General features: G+C 40.9%; 1 protein-coding gene across 2 annotated transcripts in view; it reads right to left on the minus strand.

Moving 5' to 3' along the window:
• FAM91A1 (family with sequence similarity 91 member A1) overlaps window positions 1-11,641 on the minus strand; it is a 44,305-nt gene extending 32,664 nt beyond the window's left edge. The window contains exons 1-7 of one of the 2 annotated variants that reach the window (XM_080803169.1): window positions 11,324-11,641; window positions 6,358-6,442; window positions 5,173-5,324; window positions 3,453-3,510; window positions 2,691-2,758; window positions 2,011-2,124; window positions 397-487 (exon numbers count right to left, since the gene is read on the minus strand). In XM_080803169.1, coding sequence (XP_080659295.1) covers window positions 397-487; window positions 2,011-2,124; window positions 2,691-2,758; window positions 3,453-3,510; window positions 5,173-5,324; window positions 6,358-6,442; window positions 11,324-11,395 — 640 coding nt within the window. In that variant the 5' untranslated portion in view covers window positions 11,396-11,641. Of the gene's footprint in view, window positions 1-396; window positions 488-2,010; window positions 2,125-2,690; window positions 2,759-3,452; window positions 3,511-5,172; window positions 5,325-6,357; window positions 6,443-7,587; window positions 7,604-11,323 lie in introns of those variants that run through there. The other variant, XM_080803170.1, reaches the window with a different exon arrangement.
• Between the last annotated feature and the right edge of the window lies 1 nt (window position 11,642).

The raw sequence follows: 11,642 nt of genomic DNA on the forward strand, positions 1-11,642 counted from the left end.
AGTATTTGTTTTAGGTGGAACACTAAACCACAATAAATTTAAAACAAAACAAAACAGATTCCTGATTTTCTATAAAGATCCTTACAACTGAATGCTAGGTGAAGGAGAAAAAAAGTAAACAGAAGAGGAAAAGAATTTAAGTTTTCAAATCTGTTTTCTTCATATGCTCCGAACTACAGAAATATCCTTACAACTCATCTGTATAAATTTCTAGTGTATGTGAATAACTGAATGAAAGCCACGCAGGGAAACAATGGACCAAAGTCACACTTCAAACAATAACATGCCTTAGGAAAGAGTACCATGTGTGTCTAACTGATAAAAATTTCTATTAATTGTTGGTGGTTTAGAACAAGTTTTTATGTTGACAAAAGACCGTTTCTACTAACCACTTACTATGTACTACATTGTAATCAAGTGATCCAGAGAGCTGAGGGCCCGCATCAATGATCTTATCAATAGCGCATTTCTCAGGCAAAGTGCATATCTAAGAAGAGCAAAATATTTTCAATTAAGTTCCATCCAAAGTAATTCATAAGTCTCCTGAAATCATGTTTAAATCCAATGATTATTACGATTATGATTATTATACGTGATTATGTATTATTACATTTTATATATTATACATGATTATGATTATTATGTGTCATTAGCTAAATGTACCACATACTTTTTCTTTTATCACTCTAGAATTCAAAGGAAAAAGCTATGTACATAACCGTCAATTAAGGTGCCGTAATATGCTACCAACAGAATGGAGGACAAAGTAATTATAAGTACCAATATTTGCTGTTAAGTATTAAGTGTTACCTAATAAATACCAATATTTAATCATCATCTCTGAATGGGAATCAGACCCATTTGCTGACTCTGAACCTCTCAGATCGGAAGTTTATTCAGACTTCACGGGGATTTATCAGTGACAGGAAGTTCACTATCTTAGGACAGTCTAACAGCTGTTAGGAAGTTCTTACACTGTTCCGCTCATGAGATTTAATCCGTCTTCTGAAGTAAAATAAAATGCAAACTAAAAAAAAGCCCCCACACTCACTTTCATTCCTTCAACCACACAGAGGCATGACCTGGTCTCTAGGCCCTCTGGTCCGTGGCCCTGCCCCTTTTCCTCCAAATCAGCATTTCTTGTACCAGGCACAGGCTCATCTGCAACGTGGTCTGACCACTGGGAACATCTCTCCCCTTGATCCGGGCCCTCCCCGCCCCCCCATCAAAGCACCTCCCTCTTCCCGAGGACACTTCAGCAGAGCAACGAGGAGCACCACTCCCACAGCAAAGTGGCTGAGGTAAAATCCTGCACCTTCACCCCCACGGTGACTTGAACCATTACTTCATGTCTCTGTGCTCACTCCCCTCATATGTGAAATGGTGTACAAGGAAGACACACCTGGGGGGCTGTTAAGAGCATCTAATGAGACAATACAAAAGGTGCTGGGAAGAGAGCCCCGTGCCTCTAGTGCGCACAAGTGCTCGGGAAGCGCCGGCTGCTATCATGGCAGCTAGTTGCAGCATCACATCACCTGAGATGAAGCTTCTGTCTAATCCAAGTCCCCAGAATACTGAACACGAACCAAGTCAAGTTTCCCTCATTATTGGATTTTTAAAAATTTACTGATTTGAAAGAGAGAGAACACGCATGCACACACATGTAAGCGGGGAGGGGGCAGAGGGAGAGAGGATCTCAAGCAGGCTCTGTGCTGAGCGTGGAGCCTGATGTGGGGTTCGATCGCATGACCCCGAGATCACGACCTGAGCAGAAATCAAGAGCTGGACGCTTAACCGATGGAGCCACCCAGGTGCACCCCCCTCATTACTAAAGAGTGTCTTTGAAAACCACTAATATTCTAGCCTATTACGGTAATTTACAACTTTGAACTTATACTTAATTTTCTTCAGGAAAACCAAATAGTGTTTCTTTTTAGAAAAATCAGAGCTATGATTAAAAGTTATAATTTAAAAAATAAAAATCCAATGTTTAATTCCAAAGGGATCTACCTTTATGTCATCTTCTGTGATATATCCAGCCTGTACCACCCACCACGCCTCTATGGCAATCTCCACCGGCTTCACTGGTAGAAGATCACGAGCCGTTTTCCTTCTGAAAAATTTCTTCAATGGTACAAACATTTGAGAATTTGCGATCAGCCTGAAATCCCTACCTTCTTTTTTACTGATCACAGTATAAGACTGTCCCTCACAGGCTAATAAATCTTTTTAAATCCTCCTGCTTTAAAATCTGAAGAATTTTAGATATACTAGAGAGAAATACACTATAGAGAAAGTCATTCTTCAATTATTTCAAACTAAATTACTTCAAAACACTAATCATCAAGTTGGGATCTAAATCCAGAAACTCAAAGGAAATCCAGGAGGTAAAAATGAATTTGGAGAACGTGTCCTTACTTCACCCATCATGCTGGGAGAGGAATGAGCAAGTAAAAAGACCAGCAGAGCAAAAATTAATTTTTAAAAATAAATATTTTATTCCTTAAACATTTTAATTCAATAATTGCATAAGCATAACCTAGAAAATATGGAGGAGTTGTTTTGGTATTTTGTATGAAGCATTTTTTCTTGATTAAAGAAATTTCAATTCATTATTTCTACTACTTAAAGCAATCAGAATGTGTGATAACAGGGATGAAATGAGAAAGGGAAGGAAACAACTAACTTACTTTTGACGATCGACACTGATTCATCAGATCAATGTACTGATTTCTTCCTATGCCAAGAAGCCTTAGACCTGAAATTAAGAGCCTTTATTTTAAAAACACTTAATGTATCTTAAAATATCAGTACACCCAGGTCTTTTAGGAAAAAACCCTTAGCTTTTGTTCATCTCTGATGACTGATTAACAATCAATATCAAATTAAAAGAAATTCTTCAAACAAAATACAAAAGAAAACCAAACTGGGAAAGATGAACTCGAGCTGACACCTCTGACAGTGTCACATGGAAAATCTTTAAAAAGCAGAAACCCTTCCAATATCAGGAAGTCAAAGTGTAGTTCTCAGCAAAAGTTTCTCCTTACACAAGAGAACGGTGTCACATGTCAAATATATACTTCCTTAAAGTAAGCATAATAAAGCAAATCATATTAGTAACAACTGGGTATCATGCTGCGAAACTATCATGTACCAATTTTAAATTTTCTTCCCCCATGTGGAACACAACACAGCCCAAGTATCAGAAAGAATTCATTTTCTAGAAATACAGGCTTTTTCTCATTTTACCCTCTAAGATATTCCTCCCCTAGGCATTGAGACTAAACCTTATACTTGACTTGCATCACTTGATGAAATTCCCTACCAACACTGCTGCTTGCTGTTCCCGTGCTTCAAATGTTTCAGGTTAAAAACACACATGACGACACAGACAACAGCATGCATGCACAACGACAGACTAATCGTTACCTTCAGCGTCATGACATACTTACAGTCAGCGGCAGTAAAGTTGGGCAATGAATCATAACTCTTCTCACTGTTCATAATGTCCTTTCAAAAAGAAAACAATTAAAAATTCTAAATGAAAAATATCCTTAGATAAAAACGTGAATAAATACATATTACGAGAGCCAAACAGGATAATCATAATTGTTGCCCAGAGCACTGAGATGAGAGTGTGTGACCTAAAGCATGCAGGCCGCCCTGTGCTACTGGCCACCTGGGCCCAACAGAGTCACTGAAGATCAGCCCTTCGGTCTGGGTTTCCCACAGCAGTCCTGAATCCCAAACATCTGCCCTGCAACTTGCGCTCTGTGAAAGCTACGCAGGGAACACCGCTTTCAGAGCTCCCGGTTCCTGCCTCTCCACGCCTCACACCTCATCCCAGATTCGTGCCCCGAGAGAGGGGCCTGATGTGTCACGCTTCCATCAACACACATCTGAGACGCACACCACCAACAAAGACTGTGACCGCTCAGTCATCTTTGCTCCTACGAGACCCAACCAGCAGCACAGTTAACCTCAGCATCCAGCTTCTTCCAATGCCCATCTGTTACTACAATAAGAAACCAACTGTCTACCGTGGGGAAAGGGCCCACTTTCAACCCAGGACCTACACCCAATGGTGTAAGAACAGAAAGCAAAGAGCAGCAAACGCCTGGACACAACTTAAAGTTGGTAAAGGGGGGAAAAAACCCTCCCCCTATTATCTCTCCTAAACCTCGTGGTCAGTGCCAGCAAAACAAAGAGGCAGTCCGAATTATTCTACATACTGATTACCCGCCACCTTCATTCTGCCACCCTGGCTCTCAGGAAAGGGGACCGACAGAAACCGCGGCTGTCAGGTCTCAAGCTCTATGCTAATATTTCCTCCCAAACAGGGACACAGAGACATGGGAGACACAGGACGGCCTAAGTGCCTGTGAAGAGGGGCTCAGGGAGAAAAGCAAAGGGAGCTCTCGAAGAGGAAGCCACATCGGAACGTGACCTCACTGTTCCCGCACGTTCCCAGCTCCTTCAGTTCAAGGCCTCCCCCTGCTCTGGAGGCGGCTAGTGGGCCCCAAAGAGCGGCACTCAGATAAAATTAAGTAGCCACTGAATACTAGGCAAACATTGCCAATCTTTACATACAGCTCACTTAAAAACAGTATATTTAAAGTTACTTGACAAAGGTCTAAATACTGCCTTTGGAAAAAACTAACATCCAAAAATTAATAAAAATGGCAAGACATTAGCAGCCAGAACTACAAATACCTTTCTTTTCCTAACACGTGTATTGTGTGTTGGGTTTATAAGCACTTATTCTTTCTCTAGTCAGAGAATCGTTAAACGCATTAAGTTTCTCTGAACTCAATGCTCAGTTCTGTCACCCACATTTTCAACCTTAATCATGTGTTCAAAGCAGTCGGTTTTATAGAGACTCTGCTAACATAAATGAGTGACTAATGCTACAACAGCACAGAGGGTCAACAATGCCCTCAAAAACACGGCACAAAAACAGGTACCTTTCCACTGTGAGAGCCTGGACAACAGCTCCTTGTACAGTGTGGATGACACAGTTAACTAGTAACCAACTCTCTTTTTTTTCCACTGTAAACTCAGAAACAAGGCCCACTAGGGCTGAGAAGGGCACAGCCAGTCATTACTGGCATCGCTATTGACAACATAGAGTCCCGTCCCATTCCTAATGCCCCACGTACACCGTGAACTCACCTCCATGATCCCAGTATAGTATGAAAACGGTGTTATCCTCAGGCCCTTTACCATTATATCTGACAGATGGTAAGGGTACAGCATGAGATGATCACGACTGTACTTTAGCAGCTCCTCGTAGTATTTGCGTTCATCTTTCTTGACATGTTTCACTGGGGAAAGTGAGAAATTTTCAATTTTCAGGTGTCTTACAGTTATCTATAATTATAAATGCAGTAAGAACTACTTTACAAACCAACATTAACTAAAAATAAAAGCACAGTAGTTGGAAGAGAACAAACGAAACTAAGTTGGAACAAAGAAACAATTAAGCCACAAAGAAACAGACTTCAGAGTACACAAGCGGAATCTGCAACAGGACAAATAAATAGAGAAAGAATTCTTACCAAGTCAGAAAGCCAAGAAAGCAATCATGGAATGTTCTCTCTAAAAGATGCAAAACGCAAGCTAGAATTCATCAAATCCCTTACTATACCACAAGAGAGCCAAACTGAATGGTAGTTTTCAATGCATCAAGTCTATTTCAAAAAATTATTTGACAGTTTTTGTTCTTTAAATGGAAAAAGACCCCTGACTCCCATGAAATACATTTAAATAAAACAAAACTACCTCTGAACTACAGTGCTTAAACTGAGAGTAAATACATGCACGGGAAGACTAGCAGGGCAACAGAACAGACTAATGAGTCATCGGACAGATAAAAACCAAACATTTAAAGAAAAAGTTAAAACACACATACACACACACACACACAAAACCAACTATGCTTAAAATTTGTTCCAATTATTACAGAGATTTCATTAAATTTATATTTTGAAAATTTATGGGAAAAAAACCCACAAAATCCAAAATCAGAAACTATTAAGAACGAACATACTTCTCTTCTGGCTTATTTTCTCACCTAACGTGAAAAAAGTACACCTGAATTGAGATTAATATTCTATAGGTAAAATGAATCTACAAATGATACTCTTTAAAAAAAATAAAAATTTGAATCCAATTTAGAAAGAAAAATTTACTTGCTCATACAAATTGTTGTTAGGTGGGATGGGTCAGTACAGAGCTTCTTAAATGTCTATAAGGAATAATTTCAGTATTATAAAACGTGCATTGAAAAGATAGATTAATGAAAATGATAAATAGCAACAGGTGTTCCCACCGTGATATAAAAATGTCTCTACTTACCTAAGTTGTTTCTATATCGTAATTGATTGCGGATACTGTAAAGAACCACCTGCTTTTCATATTCTCTCTGTGAATTTCCAAGACTCTAAAAAAAAAAAATTCAGATAGTTTTAAAAATAGCTTCTGAACTAAACAACAATACTTTTTCCTCATACAGTTTCAAAACCATGCCCCTTAATTTTATCCTACTACCTGTAATTTCCAGGACAAAAAATATTTTCTTAAATGCTATTATACTAATTTTCATTCTATAATATTAAACAAAAATTCGATGTGTTTATTTTCAGTTTGCCTTTCTAAAAGGACTTACTGAAATTACCTAAAGTATTTAATATCAAATAACAGTCCAAGAGCATAACTTCATTAAACTAACAAAAAACTAAGCTCTACTTAAAAAGATTTCTTTCTTGACTGTTCCTAATTTGTGTGTGTTGAATAAGTGGACGGATGGATAGATGGATGAATGGATGGTTTCTTGCACCTACTTATCTTTTTAATTTAAGAGTGGCAACTAAAGACAGATCCCTGTCTGATAATTATTTACATTTGAGGGCTATGAGTATTAAAAATTAATGTCTCCGGAGAATGTACATTTCAAATGTACCTCTAAATGATAAGATGGCTTTTTTCTTTTCTTTCTAAGATTTATTTATTTGAGAGAGAGAGAGCGTGCACACGCATGCAAGTGTGGGGAGGAGTGGAGGGAGAGGGAGAAAAAGAATCTCAAGTGGGCTGCCCACTGAGCACGGAGCCAGATGCAGGGGTTCAACCTCAGGACCCTGAAACCATGACGTGAGTGGACATCAAGAGTCCAATGTTTACCCGACTGAGCCACCCAGGTGCCCCAATCAGATGACTTCTAAAAAACACCTTCTCCTTATGGTTTTGTTAAAAAAAAATTTTTTTAGACAATTTTAGAATTCTGATACACTTTTTAATGGGCAAAAACCTTTCTAGCTGTGCTTTGGTGTTTTAAGTTCAAAATTGGGCTCTCATGAAAGCAAGGAACAAGTATGTCTGATTATAGTCAACATTACATTCAATGTGCAACCATAAACTCAATTTAACATGACTGCTCTCCCTCTTTTTAATTACTAGGTATGATCTTTCCAACACGCTGTAATATAAAATCAGACATCTTAGAAACTAATGGCAGAAAGATCAGAGGATTCAGTTATTATACTTCCTACTCACAGGTCTGAAAGCCAAGGTAAATGTTTCTACACATACCTTCACCAAAGGCAATCTTCACAAGACAGGTTAAGACATAGAATAAACTGGCCCATAACTGGACCACTGGCAGGATGTACTTTAACAAAAAAGTGACGATGTGAGAAAACGGAAATCTTTCTTCCCGAACCTATGTTAATTAGTTTTCACAGGCTAAACAGTGACCCATACTACTGTAAGAATATATGTGTTTTTATTTTTTTCATCCGTCTTAACATCTGCAGAGGTTAGGAGCAAAGGTCATCACAGAGAAACTACTCCACATCCTCTATGCAGCACCAAAACCTGAGTAATAAAGATACTGAGGGGAATTCAAATGCTGGGTTTGCTACAAAACTTGTAAAGGGTTTTCTCTAGCTTTGTGGCCAGAGAAGTAAGCCTCTTTCCCAAAGAACACAAAACACAGACGCACACAGCACTCAATTTTGGTAGAACCTGAGCATCTTCTGCACTTGAGGTTTGCTCTTCTGTTTTAAAATAAATCTCTTAATTTATCCCAATTTACAACCAGGTTCCGCCTTTCTAACTTCATTCCTGGGAACGCCAGAACAAGAAGTGTAATCAAGCCACTCATACAAAACATAAGAGCCTGTTAATTATAAGCCAGTTAGAGAATGCAACGTTTCAACATCTAAGCCTTCATGCCAGGAATTAAGTAACAACTGACCCTGATCAATCAATACATATGCATGCCCACAAATATCTAAAAACTATATTAAAGTTGATTTTGGTCTTCACTACCCAGATACATAAAGTAAGACTGCTCTGTTCACAAAGATTGCTTGGCTTCTCTCCACTCCTCCCCCAAATTTCCCACCATTCACATTCTGAAACATTGTTACCACCACAGGAAGCAAACTAAAAGAAGGGTCATTTTACTCTGAGACCCACTGACCCTGCAGAAATACTGACCAGGTCTGACAGATGGAAGTACAGCGGCATATAAAAGGCACTGTAACAGATTCAGAGAGACATAGTCGCTGGCTATCAGACAACCACTGCACATCAGATTATGCTAATAGCAGAAGGAATTTTTTTCTAAAGACTTTGCTCCCACAAACCCCAATCACGGCCCCCCACAATAAAGATATGCACAATTTTTTAATTGACCTTTCTTAGATGATACAGAACATCATCATAAGACTTTCCTTAAAATAACTACAAATTGTTTTTGAATAATGAATACAAGATACTAATAAGCTACAAAAAACCTTGAAATAATGGCCTTATCTACAACCTTTAATGTATTTTTTAAAGTCCTGCACAGCCCATTATCAAATAAAAACATTTCATCCCGTCCATATAAAAGCTACTGGCTTTACATACAGTTCGTAAAAATCTGGAATCCCCTTACCACTAGACATGCGCTTTTAAGAAAAATCTGAAATCACCTTCTCACAGCTTTCAGAAGTGGGAAATGAGTCATTTCTAAATTAAAGTCATCAAAGCTTACTGGAAACTCTATCAAAGTATTTAGTATCTATAATGGCAAAAAAACAAATTCTTTCCATACAAGGACCATTTCCCACTTTTAAAGTGACTGAGCTTTAGTCCTGGAAAAATACCTCTGACTGATACCATCACTCACTTGCTCCAAAAATATTTACTAAAAGCCAACCATGTGATAGGTGCTCAAAATACAAAAGCAAAACAGGTATCGTAAGCAGCAAATGCAACACAGTGGGGTTGAGCAGTATGGATGAGAAACAGTGCCGGAGAGGGTAAACCTCTCCAGATGTAGGTCAGGGAAATCCTTCCTGGAGGAGTTCTGACATTCAAAAAGTTACAAGTAATCTACAGGAGACAGGCAGTACAGGACTGAATGGGCCTTTTAGAAATCTCACCCCAGTGTAGTGTGAGGAATGAATGTGAAGGAGTCCTTCACTGAGGAAGAGAGACCAGACAGAAAGCTGATGTAGCAATCCAAGGTGGAGCGTGACCTAGGTGAACAGTAGTAAGGCTAGATAAAGTCCAAGGAAGTAACTAGTACGGATGGATTTTCCAACACCTTCTCCAAGTGGAAGTTTATCCTAAGCTGAGACAGCTATTTTTTAAGTGATCTTATCAAATTGTAATTTAATGTCACATTTCTACCTAATGATAATACTGATTTGTGATTATTTTTAAAAGTCCTAAGTATTAGATATGCTTTTGCCAATACTAATTGAGATCCATTATTCATGCTAAACGTAATTGAATCATCCATCTTTCTTCCATTATGCTACATTTACATTCGTGAAAGGAAAAGTAAAGATGGAAACAAAGAAAAGCACTCTTGGTTCTTCCAGTTGTCTGTGGATACGCCACAAAACCCTAAAGAACAAAACTACCAAAGCCCTCATTCAAGCTTAACAAGAGAAACACTCTTTCAAGCTTAGAGCTTTGTTCCTCCAAGTCAAGATAAATGCCACATGGGCAGCCACAGAAAACCAAGAAATCTTCGTTCCTTTATCTTGCTACTTTCTTCTTGGGTATCTTCCGTTGAAAGCACTTTCTCCGCCACGTGATGCATTGCCAGAACCTTAAATTATTTGTTTCCCAGTACTACGCCCCCATGCTGAGTGAGGAAGCAAACTAATAATCCTATACCATCACCACCACCATCCCAAACGTTCCAAATATAACTGCCCAGCACCAGTGGAAAACAGAATTTGACTCTGAACCAAGCAGAAAGGGAGGAACTTGGAGCTCAATCCATGGCCAGAGAAACAGTGCCTTAGACGCAGCGTCTATCACTATCTTCCAAAGATTCAACACCACCTGCCATGTTCCGTACTTCTTCGTTTAGTTGTTTACTGTCTTTCTTTACTAAAATGTAAGCTCCATGAAGGCAGGGTCTCTATCTTGTTGACTGGGTCAAACTACCCACACCTGGAACAAGGCATAGCAATCAGGTGTTCAGTTAACATTTGCTGAGCAACTGGTAAAAAATGTCATTCAAGCAGTTGAGAATTAACCCTCAAAATAAACAAAAAAAACCTCCTGACACTCTCTTGTTCAAACATCGCCAGTAGCCTATCCTGTCTAGAGGATACAGTCCAACAACCAGAGTAGGAAAGCCCCTTCAAAATCTGGCCCTGCCTGCTCTTCCAGCCTTATCTGCTACCAACCTCCACTCACTCACAAAATCCCACCTCCAAACACCAGTATACCCACATCTCCACCTCCCGGGATACTAAGTTGCTAGCTACTCTCAACACGCTCTTTCACTCGTCCAAGCTCTACAAATAACTTTCCGTCTCCCCGGAAAATCTTACTCCCTCTTATCTCTCATTCGTCCTTTAAGGCCCCATTTCAGTGCCTCCTCCACACGGGCTCCAGACACTCCCTGGACAATTTCTTACTCCTCCGTGTGCCCACATTCACTACAGTGCAAGGACGTGTGCGCAGCTATCCTCCTGTAACGCAGTCACTTGTTTCTCGTCTACAGCCCACCATCCTGAAGTTCTGGAGGTCAAGGGCCGTGTTAAATACATGTCGCAAGCGCCTGACCCAGCGCCTGGTTAAACAAGGCTACAGGCTAGGGTGCCAAGTGAGTCCATCCCATTTACCAACCGCCCATGCTGCCCCTGTGGCCCCAGAGCCGACCCCTCCGAAACCCTAACCTGCAGGACGATTGCCCCGAGACCGCGGCGGGGGAAGGGCGGGAGTCAGCCGCGAGGGGCAGCCCCGGCCCCGCGGGCCAGGTGAGCAGGTGACGGCAGGGCGGGGCCCCGACCCCAGATTCCGGCCGTACCTGCCTCACGTTGGCCGGCAACTTGCTCCAGGGGTAGTTGTGCCGGATGTGGAACTCCACGTCTATGTTCATGATGCCGGGAGCCCGGCCGACAGCGGCCGTGACCGCAGCTGGAACGACGCCTCCCGCTTGCCCGCCCTCGGCCTATCGGGGAGCCCGCGGGAGGCCCCGCGCCTCACACTGCGGAGGGCCGGGGCTGCCCCATGGCCAGGGATCCCGACAGCTCCGCGCTGCCGGGCCACGGGGCACGAGAGGAACAGAGACCCTAGCAGGAGCGCCTAGGCAGCTCCAAGTTTCTTCCTAGTTTCGGCCCGCCGGA

This window comes from Martes martes, assembly GCF_963455335.1.
Source record: "Martes martes genome assembly, chromosome: 4".
Taxonomy (NCBI): Eukaryota; Metazoa; Chordata; class Mammalia; order Carnivora; family Mustelidae; genus Martes; species Martes martes.